This window comes from Corella eumyota, chromosome 2, assembly GCF_963082875.1.
Source record: "Corella eumyota chromosome 2, kaCorEumy4.1, whole genome shotgun sequence".
Classification (NCBI taxonomy): domain Eukaryota; kingdom Metazoa; phylum Chordata; class Ascidiacea; order Phlebobranchia; family Corellidae; genus Corella; species Corella eumyota.
In genome coordinates this window covers 16,387,283-16,400,267 of record NC_137491.1, presented here as the reverse complement: position 1 = coordinate 16,400,267, position 12,985 = coordinate 16,387,283, and the positions used below count along the sequence as shown (strand labels likewise).

General features: G+C 29.2%; 1 protein-coding gene across 1 annotated transcript in view; it reads right to left on the bottom strand.

The window, feature by feature from the left end:
• The window catches only part of LOC145742526 (titin-like), a 65,302-nt gene that overhangs the window by 47,738 nt on the left and 4,579 nt on the right, over nt 1-12,985 (bottom strand). Inside the window, exons 10-36 of the mRNA XM_082560303.1 lie at nt 12,702-12,928; nt 12,177-12,299; nt 11,661-11,824; nt 11,223-11,380; nt 10,759-11,000; nt 10,371-10,494; nt 10,053-10,220; nt 9,739-9,836; nt 9,350-9,518; nt 8,899-9,046; nt 8,286-8,481; nt 7,757-7,946; nt 7,184-7,456; nt 6,843-6,956; nt 6,555-6,707; nt 6,127-6,271; nt 5,761-5,885; nt 5,400-5,599; nt 4,967-5,124; nt 4,581-4,765; nt 4,181-4,444; nt 3,713-3,920; nt 3,263-3,419; nt 2,688-2,862; nt 2,025-2,449; nt 1,310-1,441; nt 732-986 (exon numbers count right to left, since the gene is read on the bottom strand). Of these exons, the coding sequence (XP_082416429.1) occupies nt 732-986; nt 1,310-1,441; nt 2,025-2,449; nt 2,688-2,862; nt 3,263-3,419; nt 3,713-3,920; nt 4,181-4,444; nt 4,581-4,765; nt 4,967-5,124; nt 5,400-5,599; nt 5,761-5,885; nt 6,127-6,271; nt 6,555-6,707; nt 6,843-6,956; nt 7,184-7,456; nt 7,757-7,946; nt 8,286-8,481; nt 8,899-9,046; nt 9,350-9,518; nt 9,739-9,836; nt 10,053-10,220; nt 10,371-10,494; nt 10,759-11,000; nt 11,223-11,380; nt 11,661-11,824; nt 12,177-12,299; nt 12,702-12,928 (4,976 nt within the window). The remainder of the gene's footprint in view (nt 1-731; nt 987-1,309; nt 1,442-2,024; nt 2,450-2,687; nt 2,863-3,262; nt 3,420-3,712; nt 3,921-4,180; nt 4,445-4,580; nt 4,766-4,966; nt 5,125-5,399; nt 5,600-5,760; nt 5,886-6,126; nt 6,272-6,554; nt 6,708-6,842; nt 6,957-7,183; nt 7,457-7,756; nt 7,947-8,285; nt 8,482-8,898; nt 9,047-9,349; nt 9,519-9,738; nt 9,837-10,052; nt 10,221-10,370; nt 10,495-10,758; nt 11,001-11,222; nt 11,381-11,660; nt 11,825-12,176; nt 12,300-12,701; nt 12,929-12,985) is intronic.

Here is a 12,985-nt window from a genome sequence, read left to right as displayed (position 1 = left end):
AAACAGGGTATTGATTATCAGATTAGTGAGCGCATATATCAGTATGTAATCACTTGACCAGCTAAGTCGAGAGAACCCCAACATTCGCTTAACTCATGAAACTCTGAATATACAACTTTTCATCATACAACCGCACCCAGCGGGATACGAACCAGGCTTTATAAACCCACAAGAAAGGTGATTAAACCACTCGACCACCTGTTCGACGAAAAGCGAGAAGCGCTAAAAGGGATGTTGTTCAAATCGTAATTTAATAACTAGGCTATGCAAAGCTACACAAGTTGTAAATTGTAACATATAATATAATAAATTTATAACTTAAATGTGTATTTTTAACAGCGGTAAGCCTCAAGTTTTTGCATAAAAGGTTTTATTTTAATAAATTATGGATGTGTTCGTTAAGTTACGCACGAGTGAACTCACGATAACGCGACAGAGAGAAAAGCGAAAAATGTGACGTCACATTTTAGGCCAAACTTTTCGCTCAAATTTTAAACAACTTTGTTAAGTTTAAAATGTCAACAAATTACAATAATAATTGTTCACCAAATATTATCATAAACATATTTAAAAAAAATAGTCGGATTTTATTTTTTTTGACCAGTTTTAGCTTTTAAAAAAATTAAAAAGACTGTTAGTATGTATTGTATGTATAGATAGCTATTTTAAGAATTTACTAAATATCTTGATTATTATCTAGGCTTAACTTGGTTTACTAGATGAAAATTTACCTCGTCTGTGACTCTTCTACATTCCGATACAAGCAGAGTTCGTTCTAAACCGCTAGCAACAAATTGAACCCTAGAGTCTGGAATAACTGGTTCGCCATTTGCAAACCATTGTACCTTCCCGCCTGGTTGAGTTAGGTAAGTTGTAATACTGGCTCGCGAGAACTCCTCAGCAAATGTTTGGTCTTCAAGCGGGGAAGCGAATTTTGCCGGCGGTTCGGATACTAGTAGCCTAGCTGTTGTGGTAAAGTCAGCGACCTAAATGTATAGGGAACAGGGTATAACAGTTTGTTTGGTTGTAAATATAAGCAAACCCTTAAAAAAGTTTGTAATTGATTGCAAACCTTGTTACATTCTTAATAAAATTCTGCTTAAAAAAACTGAATAAAAATTTGATATATTAGGATGTTATTAATTGTCAAGTGATACATACTTCTTATATTATGCCATTTGCTTTAAAGTAGTTTAGTTTAATTAGCAGAGAGCAAAACTTTAATACTAACCAATAGATTTTTGGTATATTAACTACTACAAGCTACCAAACTATTTTTACATTGATAAGATTTTTAATAAAAACTTACAGTAGCTGTAATTAAAGAATGGTCGTCTCTCAAACTGCATTCGTTTAAGTGTAAACGATATTCAAATCCATCACTAGTCATAGAAATACCATTTTCTTCGGTTAGTTCTTTCCCGTTTTTAAACCATTTCACCTTAACAGAACAAGCAGCAAATAAATAATTTACCCAAAAACGTTGATTTTTTGTTTAATTTTTAGCCTATCAACACTTGTTGCGCGATAACCATTATTTGTTATATAATATTACGTCATAAATCAGAAAAAAATAAAACAAAAAAATTTGAAATCACATAAATTGTTTTAAAACTCTAGTATTTAAATCATAAAATTATGTTTAAAAATTATTTAATAAAATAAAACCATGTTTAAAAATTTTTAATAATAAAAAGTGAAAGTTAAATTTAAAACAAAAAATAAAGGATACCAAAAAAGGCGAGGCGAAATCTTGTAAAAATAAAACGCGGAAAATGTGTTGACTTTCTATTTGTACTTAGATCAATATTTTTTTTAATATCTTGCATTTTTCAAAAGATTATAAAGCTAAGCTGGGACTACGAACGGTTTCTCATTGGTATTTAGTTGTTAATTACATGACAATATCCCTAAATAAACAGTCAATGCTTTTCCGCGTTTTATTAGTTTAAGATCCCGCCTCTTCTTTTTTGGCTTTTTTCCATAATTCCGCTCACTTATTTTTAAAATAAACCAATGCTTACCTCAACTCCCACTTTGTTTGTGGTACCAACGAATTCCGCTGCCTCGTTTTCGTACACTCTTGCGTCACCTGGCGGAACAGTAAACACGATAGGTACAGATTCTAGCCTTGCCGGCTCGCTAGTTGCAACCCCCTCGCATACGGCAGTGATTTCGCAATTATCTTCCGTGGTAACGTTCTCTATTGTAAGAATATGAGTCAATTCATCCTCGTCTTTAGTTAAGTTAATTCGTCCCTTTTCCTTTTTCAATATCTCGTTTGTTATTTCGATTCCGTTCATCGACCAAATGAGATTGTATCGGGATTTTGTGACAGTGCATCGGAAGATAGCGTCTTCTGTGACGCAACAATGAACGTTTTCCGGATTTTTTAGAATACCAGGTGAAATTTCTATGACAAAATTATAAGATTTGTTACATTTGATTTCTGTTAAAATTAACGTTTTGAGACACAAACTTACTTGAAAAACCTAATATTTAAAGGTAAAAAAATATAACAAATAAGTTCAGAAATATATCTTAAATGTTATTGCTAAACTAGAAAAATCTAAGTTTGGACTATATTTTATATTTACGTATATTACTTATTAATACAATATTTTTTTATAATTAACAGTAAATTATACTAAATTAAAAGCAATATTTTCTTTTGAATTTAAACCTACCATTGACTGTCAGCTGTGTAGTGGTTACAGTATCTTCGTCTTTGACCTTAACTTTATATTCCCCAGCTTCTTCTAACTTAACTTGAGCAATTTCCATACTTCTTTTTACTCCATCGGAGATAAACTTAAGTCTGTTACTCTCTATTACCATCTTGTCGCCAAAATACCACTCGACCTTAAAAAATTGTTTAAAATATTATAAAATATAATATAAAATGAACAAAATAGTGTGTAAAAAATTGCGCCAATATTAATAAATATTGTTTTTGACTGTAAGTTTTTTGTTTTTCAAGTTAATTTAAAATTTGCTATTTCAATTATTTACATGAGGTCCCAGGTTCGATCCCTACTGCTCTCATACTGTAGCACCCTTAAGTAAGACTTTATAAACTGTATAAACTTTTGCTAAGCCAATACCTAATCAGCAGCTTAATTATCGGGCAATTATAATTTATAATATTCCAAACTGCTCGAGACTGGATCGGGAAAACAATATTAAAGATTTTTTTTCTTTATATTATAGAGAAAAAAGCACAAGAATTAGGAAAAAGCACAAGAATTACTTAATAACTTACATCAACGTTCGATCTTGACAACTCGCACTCCAGCGTGACGTCATCAAGTTCAGTGCACGTGACCGGTTCCAGGTGTTTCTCAAACCAAGCTGGTGGATCGTCAACGTAAAGAGAGGCTTCCGATCTCTGATCAGCAAACATACAAACGACTTGATTTCTGTAAAGAAAAAAAAATTAAAAAAAAATGAAATTTATGACCTGAAAAATCTAAAACACTAATAAAATTTAAAGCTATTTTTTCCTTAAGATATAAAATGTAATTACACTTAGAAAACGCATTGCTGACTTTGTAGGTATATTTTATGACCAATGCGTTTTCTAAGTCTATTTTACATTTAATATCTTAAGAAAAGAATAGCTTTGGTCCTGGATTTTGTTAAAGTTTTTTTTAAGTATTTGGTATTAAAAAGATCCGTTAAAATAAATAAATAAAGTTTTAAAATTGCATACCTGTCATCGACAGTACATTCACTTATTATAAGAGATCTGGTTCTGTCGTCATCAACCATGTTAATTCGATCACTGGAAACCAATTCTGTTTCTCCAAGAAGCCACGTGACATTTTGATCACGTGGTGAAACCGTGCAAGTAAATGTAGCGGTTGCAAGATGACCGACTTCTTGGTTTTGAATGTCTTCAAGAAACTTAACTGGTGCATCTAAACAAAAATAGTTTAATATCCCAAAATCCCTAATTTAGAATATAAAGTTGTTAAATTTAACAGCCAAATATAAAGTATAATGCCACATTTACAACAGTGTAATAAAAAACTTTGGTTCAAAAATGTAGAAGTAAAAAAAATCATTTTTGATTTGGTAGTGCTGGATTTAAATTTCGTCTTTGCTTCGGTAGTTTTGGTCAAATGCAGCTCAATTTAAATTCTGAAGTGCATTTTTTAGGTAAATTTGTATTACAAACCTTCTACATTAACAGTTGCAGTAGATTTTGAAAATCCAGCCACTGCTTTGTATTGCCCAGCATCAGAATGTCGGCACCAAGAAACAGACAAAGTATGAACTTTGTTGTCTGCTTGAATGGTCACGTGATCATCAGGCAAGACAGGTAAGTTGTTCTTGTACCATCTTAGTTTAGTTTCGGGGTCAGATATCTCGCATTGAAGTTCGAAATCGCATTTATCAAAAGTGTTAATGTCGGATAATTTCTTGAAAAATTTGATACCGTCTGTATAGATAACAACGTTAATTAAACATTTTTGCCTATACATCTAGAAGTTAAATCTGTACGCGCATACATTTATTAATAATGCTTCATAGTTTATTATTTCAAGTATTTTCACATTACATAAGCATATGTTCACCTTTGACTTTAAGCTCAGCGGTAGTTTTCGAATCAGCCAGTGAGCAAGTATATTTTCCAGCATCTTTTTTGTTGATATCCTTAACGATCAACGAACGATGTATTCCAATACACACAACTTCGTATTTTTCGTTATCACAATTTATAGGTTTGTTGTCTTTAAACCATTTGACTTCACCAACAGATCTTAAAAAATAAATAAAAAGTTTTGTCAGATTAGAAAAATTGAAAGTTATTATTACCTACAAAACTACAGTTATATTTAAATATAAAACTTTATAGTTTATACTTTAATATATTTTTGGTTCATTTTAAGTTTGTTTTTAGATTATATATCTGTTTGGAATATGTTGTTATTAACCAATAGTTGTATATAAATATTTCTACCTCATTAAACCACATGAAAATGCAACGGAAGGTTGTTCCTCCGTTCCTTCCAAGTCATATAAATTTCGAACGATTTTGTTTGGTTTTTGGTTGACAATTAATTTAAGTTCAGTTTTCACGTTTCTTACACGGCATTGGTAATGACCATCTTGACGAATCTTTAAAACAATAAAAAATGAGTATGGTTATTGCGTGACAGTAACAGATATTAAAAAATATATTTGATTTAGATAGTTTATGTAGGTGTCTAAAAAGAAAAAAAAACGTATAGCCAATAAGTAATTCACGATTAATAAAAAATAACCACTTATGAAGTACCTTTTTACAAATTTAACGGTTAATTATTATATTTTTTATTTTGGTGTAAAATATTTAAAAAAAAAAATTAAACCAAATATTCTAACATTTAAAAAGTAAATATAAAAAAAATTACCGAGATGTTGTTAAGCTGAAGCTGTAATTTTCCACCATTTCGGTTGACTTTTAGGTTTTCGTTTTCAACAATTGGTTGACCATAATGTAACCATTCAACTATGACTGGTTTCTCAGTGTTAATGACGCAATCAAGAATGACGTCATCGCCTTCTAAAACTGGCTTACACACCAGTTTCTTAGTAAATTCAAGTTGCAGTTCTATACCATTAATAAAAATATTATTTAAAATTATTAGTATTTTTAAAACCATAAGTTAATTATAAATATGCAGATGTTAAAACAATTAAAATACAGTATTTTTGTAAGTGAAAAAAATTTATAATGGCAATTTTATCTTAATATTTAATAAACAAATTTACCTTTGACGGTTAAAACGCAAGTAGTTTTCGAATCTACTCCATCACACGTCCAAGTTGAGTTGTCGGTCATTGTTGCAGATGAAATATTAAGACGACGTAGTATACCTTCTGATTCAATTCTAAACCTAAAAAATAAATATTAAATAAAAAAAAATTTTCAACATGTCAAGTCGGGAAAAAACTTAATTATGTTATTCTTATTGTAGTACTATTTGTTTAAATTTAAAAATCATACTTTTCTTAAAATTGATTTTACTTTATATCAATAATAAAAACAAAATATTAAAAAAAAAAATTTTCAAGTTGTTGAGCCATTTGACTATAAAATGTAAATTTTAAATATTTGATATATAAATTTTAATTTACTCTTCACTAGATGTAACTTCGATGTCGTCTTTAAACCACGTGACCTTCGCGTTAGCTCTGCTCACGTGACATTCCAAAACAACTTGATCCATTTCCTCACAAACAATATTATCCTCTAGTTGTTTGGGAAATTGAACGGGTGGCTCTGTAAAACAATTATTTAAACGTTTATTATGGTATTAACTGTTTTGTAACAAATCTTTACAACACAGTAAATTAAAATGCAGTTAACAATAAACAAAATATTGCGATATTTTTTAACTTTTTTTGTGTTATTTATAAAAGTGATGGTATACTAAAATAACTATTTGAAATACTGAAATAACTATTTCATAAGATTTGGCCTATATTTTAAAAGCTTTTAAAGTTTTTTTTATAAGATACAGAATGCAAAGAGTATTACATAAAGACTGTCACGTTTTACTTACCTATAACAGTAAGATTCGCAACAGTTTCGGCAGTTTTTGAAATAAATTTGATCTCCGATGTATCTTCAAGCGAACAGTTAGAAATCTTCAAGGTATGCAAGGTTCCCTCATCTAACATTTCCAACTCGTTGTTTTTAACCAGTTTTACGTCATCTAGAAGAAACATTTAAAATATTAAAAAAAAAGTTAAGAATAAGTAAATCATAACATTTGTAACTTGTGATAGTCATCTTTGTTTTATTTTATAAAATTTAATGATTTAAAAAAAATCTTGTAAATATGACTTACTTTTGTACCAAGTATGTGGTACGTTGTCATAGTTAGTAGTTGTTGAAAAAATGGCCTCTTCTTTTTCAATTACTGTTATGTCCTTTAATCCTTCCTCAATTTTCACTTCAATTTCTAAACAAAACAAGGCATTTGGAAAGTGAAATAATAAAAAAGTATTGCAAAATATAAATTTAAAAAGAAAAACAAAAAATACAAGATAAATTTTAAAATAACATGTTATATTTTTATACGTTAAAAAAGATTATGCTAAGAAAAAAAAATTAAAAATTATATATATAAATCACTTTATACGAATAAATACAATATTTAGTTAAATTTCTTTTTAAATTTTAATATACCATCAATAAATAATGTAGTTCTAGAAGTTTCTTCTTCGGCTTGTGCTACTACTTCAACTCCATAATCCTCCATGTTAGCTTTATGTATAACCATTCTATGACAAGTCCCGTCACTCTCTATTTCTATATTCTTGGTTCTTGCCATTTTAGCTCCGTTTTTGTACCATATAAGTTCTACATCGGTATGTGATAGTTCGATTTCGAATGATATTTCTTCTCGTTCCAATACTCGCATGGTTTCGGCAAGAGGTTGGATAAATTTAATGTTGCGAGCTTGAGCATAAAATAAGTTAGGTTATTTGTGTATAAAACATCAAAAGAGTGTTTAAAATTTGTTGAAATACTTAAAAACCTCTAAAAAATATGCTGAAATGGTAATACCTTGAAACAATTTACTAACAACAAAGAATTGTTATTACTTTTGAGTTATAATTGGTATAAAACAATAAAAATTGTAATCTTAAAAACATGCTTCTGCTTCTATTAGTTATACGATATTACAAATTTTTAGCAAAAAGAATTGTTATTAGATCAGGTCTCAGTTGTAGTGAAATTAACTTAAATCTCTTTTACCTTGAACTGTCAGTTTAGAAGTTGTTCTAGCGTCGTCAGCGTCACATGTATATTTCTTTTCGTCATCAAAAGTACACTGTTTAACCACTAGGGTTCGAATACAGCCTTTCGAAGTGATTTCGTATTTCTCGGAATCTCTGATAATTGCTCTTCCCTTGTACCAACGTACTTCTGCGTTTTCGCGTGATACCTATTATCAAAATCATTTTTTTTTAAATAAATAAAAACTAAAAATTGCCTTTGTATTTGATATATATATATATATATATTCGTTAAAGTCCAGTTTATAATTTATACGAAAATTAGATAATTCCATGTGTTTCAAATTAGATCGTTCCAAGTGTTTTAAGTAAGATCGTTCCAATTGTTTCAAATTAGATTATTTTAAATGTTTCTAGTTAGATCGTTGTATTTTCTAACTAAGTGTTTCTAATTAGATCGTTTCAAGTGTTCCAAGAATAGGTCGACTATTCCAAAAGGTATTGGTGCTAAAATATTAAACAAAACTAAAACAAATTGAAGACAATACCTCGCACGTGAAAATAGCTTGAGATTTTTCCTCAATCACTAAATCTTCAAGCTGGGCGACAAACTCGACTAATGGTTCCATAACACAGAGTACAGCCTCTGTCTCAGCATTCGAAGCAACGAGTTTGATTTTCCCTGCCAAGTCTGACGTCACGTTGACGATGTTGAGACGATTCTTGCGACCAACGACTTCAATTCTAAAAAAAAAATTGTAAATTATTTATTTAATCAATTAACAACAAATATTATTACAAATTTTTGCTTTGAATTCTACAAGAAATATTTTAAGCAAAACTACCAAAGACAAAAATTGAAAATAATTAAAAAAAACTTTGTTACAAGTGCTTTTATTGTTAAAATATACATAACTACGCTAACTTAAAAAGACTAGGCCTCTAGATTGCCCGCACAACAAGTCGCATATTAAATGTGGTACTATTGTCGCAACTATCAACTAAAATCTAACCCTAATAATTAACCCGCGCACAACAAACGGCAATTTTTTTTATTTAAGAAGTATTTTAAATTAAACATAAAAATAAACAATTAAATACATAGATCGTCCACTAATCTTTAAACACAAAATAAAATACCAATAACTTTATTAGACTTACTGGATGTTCTCGTCCTTAGTTACGAAATTATCACCAATATACCATCGAACACGAACATCATCGTGAGATATTTCACACTCGAAGGAAACAGATCCTCCTTCTGTTGCTTGCATGTCTCGAAGATCTTTTCTGATCTTGATATTTCGGCCTAAAAATATTTCATATGGTACGTTTTACAAATTTATAAACAAATATTATTTAATAAATTACAAAAAAAATGTACGGCAGTTTTAGGAATAAAAATGTTTTAGGAAAAAGAAATTTATGTCTTAGAAAAAAAAAATTAAAAAAACAACGTACAAATTGTATTTAAATAAAAACAAGTAAAAAATGTTTGTAAAAACTACAAAGTTTTGTAAAAATAAAAAAATTTTTTAAAACAGGCAAAGAATATGCATAATTGTTTAAATAAAAAAAATTAATAAACATAAAATCAATTTTGTTATTTTACCTCCAATGGTCACTGCAGCAGAAGTTTGATCTGCTTCACACTTGCATCCAAACTCCGCCTCATCATCGTACTCCGCTTTCAAGATCACCAACCTTCTCCAACATCCCTCCGAGACCATCTCAGTCCTCTCGTTTGTCTCCACTTCCTCATCACCCTTGTACCATGTAACCTTGAAAACAAATAGCATAAATAAAACATTTTACAGTAAAATGTTGAAAAAATGTTTTATTATTACTTAGCTAAAAAAATGTTTCAAAAAATAATGAGATCTTGAAAATAATTGTTAATTTTTACGTTATAACAAACCCTATGTAATTTGAAAATTAAAGGATAAAAAAAAATTATAATTTTTCTATGTTAAAAAAAATTTAAAAAATTAGTTTTCGTACCTGGCCATTTGGTCGACTGACTTCACAGGAAAGTTCAATGACGCCCATTTCAGTCACTGTGACTGGCTGAAGTTTTTTGGTGAACACAATGGGTCGTTCTAAAAATAATCAAAAAGTTATACTCTATATTTAAAAAATGTAACAACAATTAAATGTTTTATAAATATTTTCGTTCATAGTATAAGAAAAATATTAAATACTATTAATTATAAATCACAAAAAAGGTCAATAAATTTTTTAAATTAAAAAAGGGCATAACATTTTTAAATTAAAAGTTACCAACAAAGCTTAAAAACACTATGCTTTAAATTTACCTGTTACAGAAATCATAGCAGTTGACTGAACACCGACAGCTGTGAACGAGAACTCCGCAGCGTCATCTACCGTCAAGTGTTTGACAACCAAATAATGTGTGTCACCTTCACATCGGATGGCAATCAAATCGGATCGGGCTAACTTAGCACCGTTTCGAAACCAAGATCCTAAAAACATAAATAAATTTTTTTTTAATTTTTACATTTTTTTATTACAAAAAAGCATGACTTGTAAAACTTTAGACTGTAAAAATGCAAAAAATGTAATTACCCCATTATATAGTGCTTATAGAGTTAGGGTTTATATATTTAACCTACCCATGATGTTAGGTTTGTTGAGTTGGCAGGTAAGATTGACTGTTTCACCTTCCACCACGCTAGCATCCTCTAGTGGTTGGAGAATACAGAGTTCAATTTGGTTAACTGTAAGCGCAGCTTCACCCTAAAATACAAAGTTATCAGTGAAAAATAACAAATAATTAAAACTTTTGTTTGTTAAAATTACCTGAAGGAAAATATTTTTATTTAATAAATTTAAAAGTTAATTCACTTACTATATAAACTTTAAAAAATACTGAAATGACAGAAAACTTTAGGAAAAACTAATTTGGTTCAAATTTAAGGTAAATTTATATATTTAACTTTTACAATGAATAAGTAAGATTTTTTATTAATAAATAATAATTAATGAAATAAAAGTTACTACCTGAAGATTTTCAGCCTCGATTGATATTGAACCTGTGTCGTTTACGCTTGTTTTCATAAACGTAATTTTGTGCATGGCGCCTTCATTTTCGATGATGACGTCATTACTCATTAAAAGTCGAGCCCCGTGTTTAAACCACGTGACCAATACGTCATCGTAGTTGAGTATACATAAAAACGAAGCTTGTTCCTCTTCCATAACTGATAGGTCTTGCAAACTTTCAACGAATTCAACTTTGCGAGCTTGAAAAATAATCAAAAATTTTAAAATCAAAATACCCATAATATTTAAATCTTGAGTTTGTGTTATAGCAAACAATTTTTTGTATATCATCCTTTATTCTGTTGTAAAAGATAGTTTTTACCTACATTCTGTTATAATTTAAATTGTAATATTAAACATTTAGTAAAATTTAAAAAGTTTTAACTTCTAATTTTTTTAAGTAATTTCTGTAGTTTGTTTACCTTCGACGTGCACCGTAGCAGTTGTTTTACAATCTTCTGCGTCACAGGTATAAGTCATTTCGTCGTCAAGGTTGACGTCATGAATAATAAGTTTTCTTATCGTTCCTTCAGAAATCATTTCATATTTGTCCGAGTTTTCAATAGGAATGCGACGATCTCTGTAAAAACAATTAATTTTAATAAAAGATTTTCTTACAACCAAATAATGCTACAAATGACTTTAAATTAAAACAAAAAATTTTAGCAGAAAAGTGTTAAATAAAAAATTTAGTAAAAAATTTTAATTTATTATTATAGAAGAATTGAAAAAAAATCTAGCATGAAAATCCAAAACATTTTTAATCAATCAGTAATAACCTAACAAAAATATAGACAACTAAACATTCAGTTCGAAATCTTTATTTTAAATAAAAAATGGACATTTAAAAATGAACTTACCTCATCCACTTTACTACGGCTTCAGGTTTGGAGACCTCGCACACAATGGTAACAGGACCACGTTCCTCGACTACCTCATCTTTTAATTGTTCAACGAATGAGACTGGTTTGTCCATAACAGCCAAGTTGGCGCTTGTCTGGATATCTCCAGCCACCAACGTAATCTAAATAATAAATATTTTAATAAATAAGAACGTTAAACGTTTTTTAATAAATAGGAACGTTAAACGTTTGACACCGTAAACGTAGGTTATGGTACAAATAAAATTAATTCATGTTTTTTAGTTAAAGTAATTTCTAAAAAAAAAATTTATAAACCTATGTGTTTTAAATGTGTTGAGCACAATACAAGTGTTACGTTTAAGCCAATGAAAAAATAAACAAAGACAGAATATATTCAAGTAATTTAAAAAAATATTAAAACAAATTAATATAGCTAAAAAAAGAATTTTTACAAATTTTACAATTTAAAAAATGTTATTTTTTATTTAACATAAAATTAGAAATAATATTAACCTGGCCTCTGTGAGAAGTGCTTGTTTGTTTTATTGTAACCGAACGTTTTCGTCCATCTGTGACGATTTTGACGTCATCACTTTCTTCAATTTTTTTTCCATCCAACATCCAATTACAATCGACCTAAAACAATTAGAGAAAAATTTAAAAAAAATGCAAATAGATATGCACAATTAAAAAAAACTTTTCAACAGCCTTATTTTAAAAAATAATGGCAAGTTTGGGTTTGGGTTTGGTGACCACGCCATAACATACCTAAAATCTTTATAAACGTTAATACTTTTGGCATGTTTTAAATCATTAAATTGATTTTGTCATTTTTTCCCGTCGCATTGTTGTAATATTAATTGTATATCGTATTTATTATTAACTTTTATCAATGTGCAAAAAAACGAAATGAAAAAATAAAAAAAGTTTAGCAGTCTATAGCAATACTTAAAAATACACTTTACCTAATGCTATTAGAAAAACTGTTACTGTAGATATATTAACTTATTAGGTATATTTTAGTTATTTTTATCTTACTTTTTCGTCGGAGATTTCGGCCTCAAAAATCGCCACATCACCTTCCACTACTGAGGTATCGCGAGGTGACATCAACAACTTGACTTCACTCTTTCCGACCTCAAGTTGAGCTTGAGTAGAAGCTTGACCGTCATCAGACTCGCACTTATAACTTCCCTCATCATCTACGCTCAAGTGCTTGACATGTAAACTATGTTTTCTTCCACGGTTTTCTACTTCATATTTACCTGTGAATAAGTCAAATTAATTAGAGCACAAAAAATAAGGATAAAAAAAACTTTTAC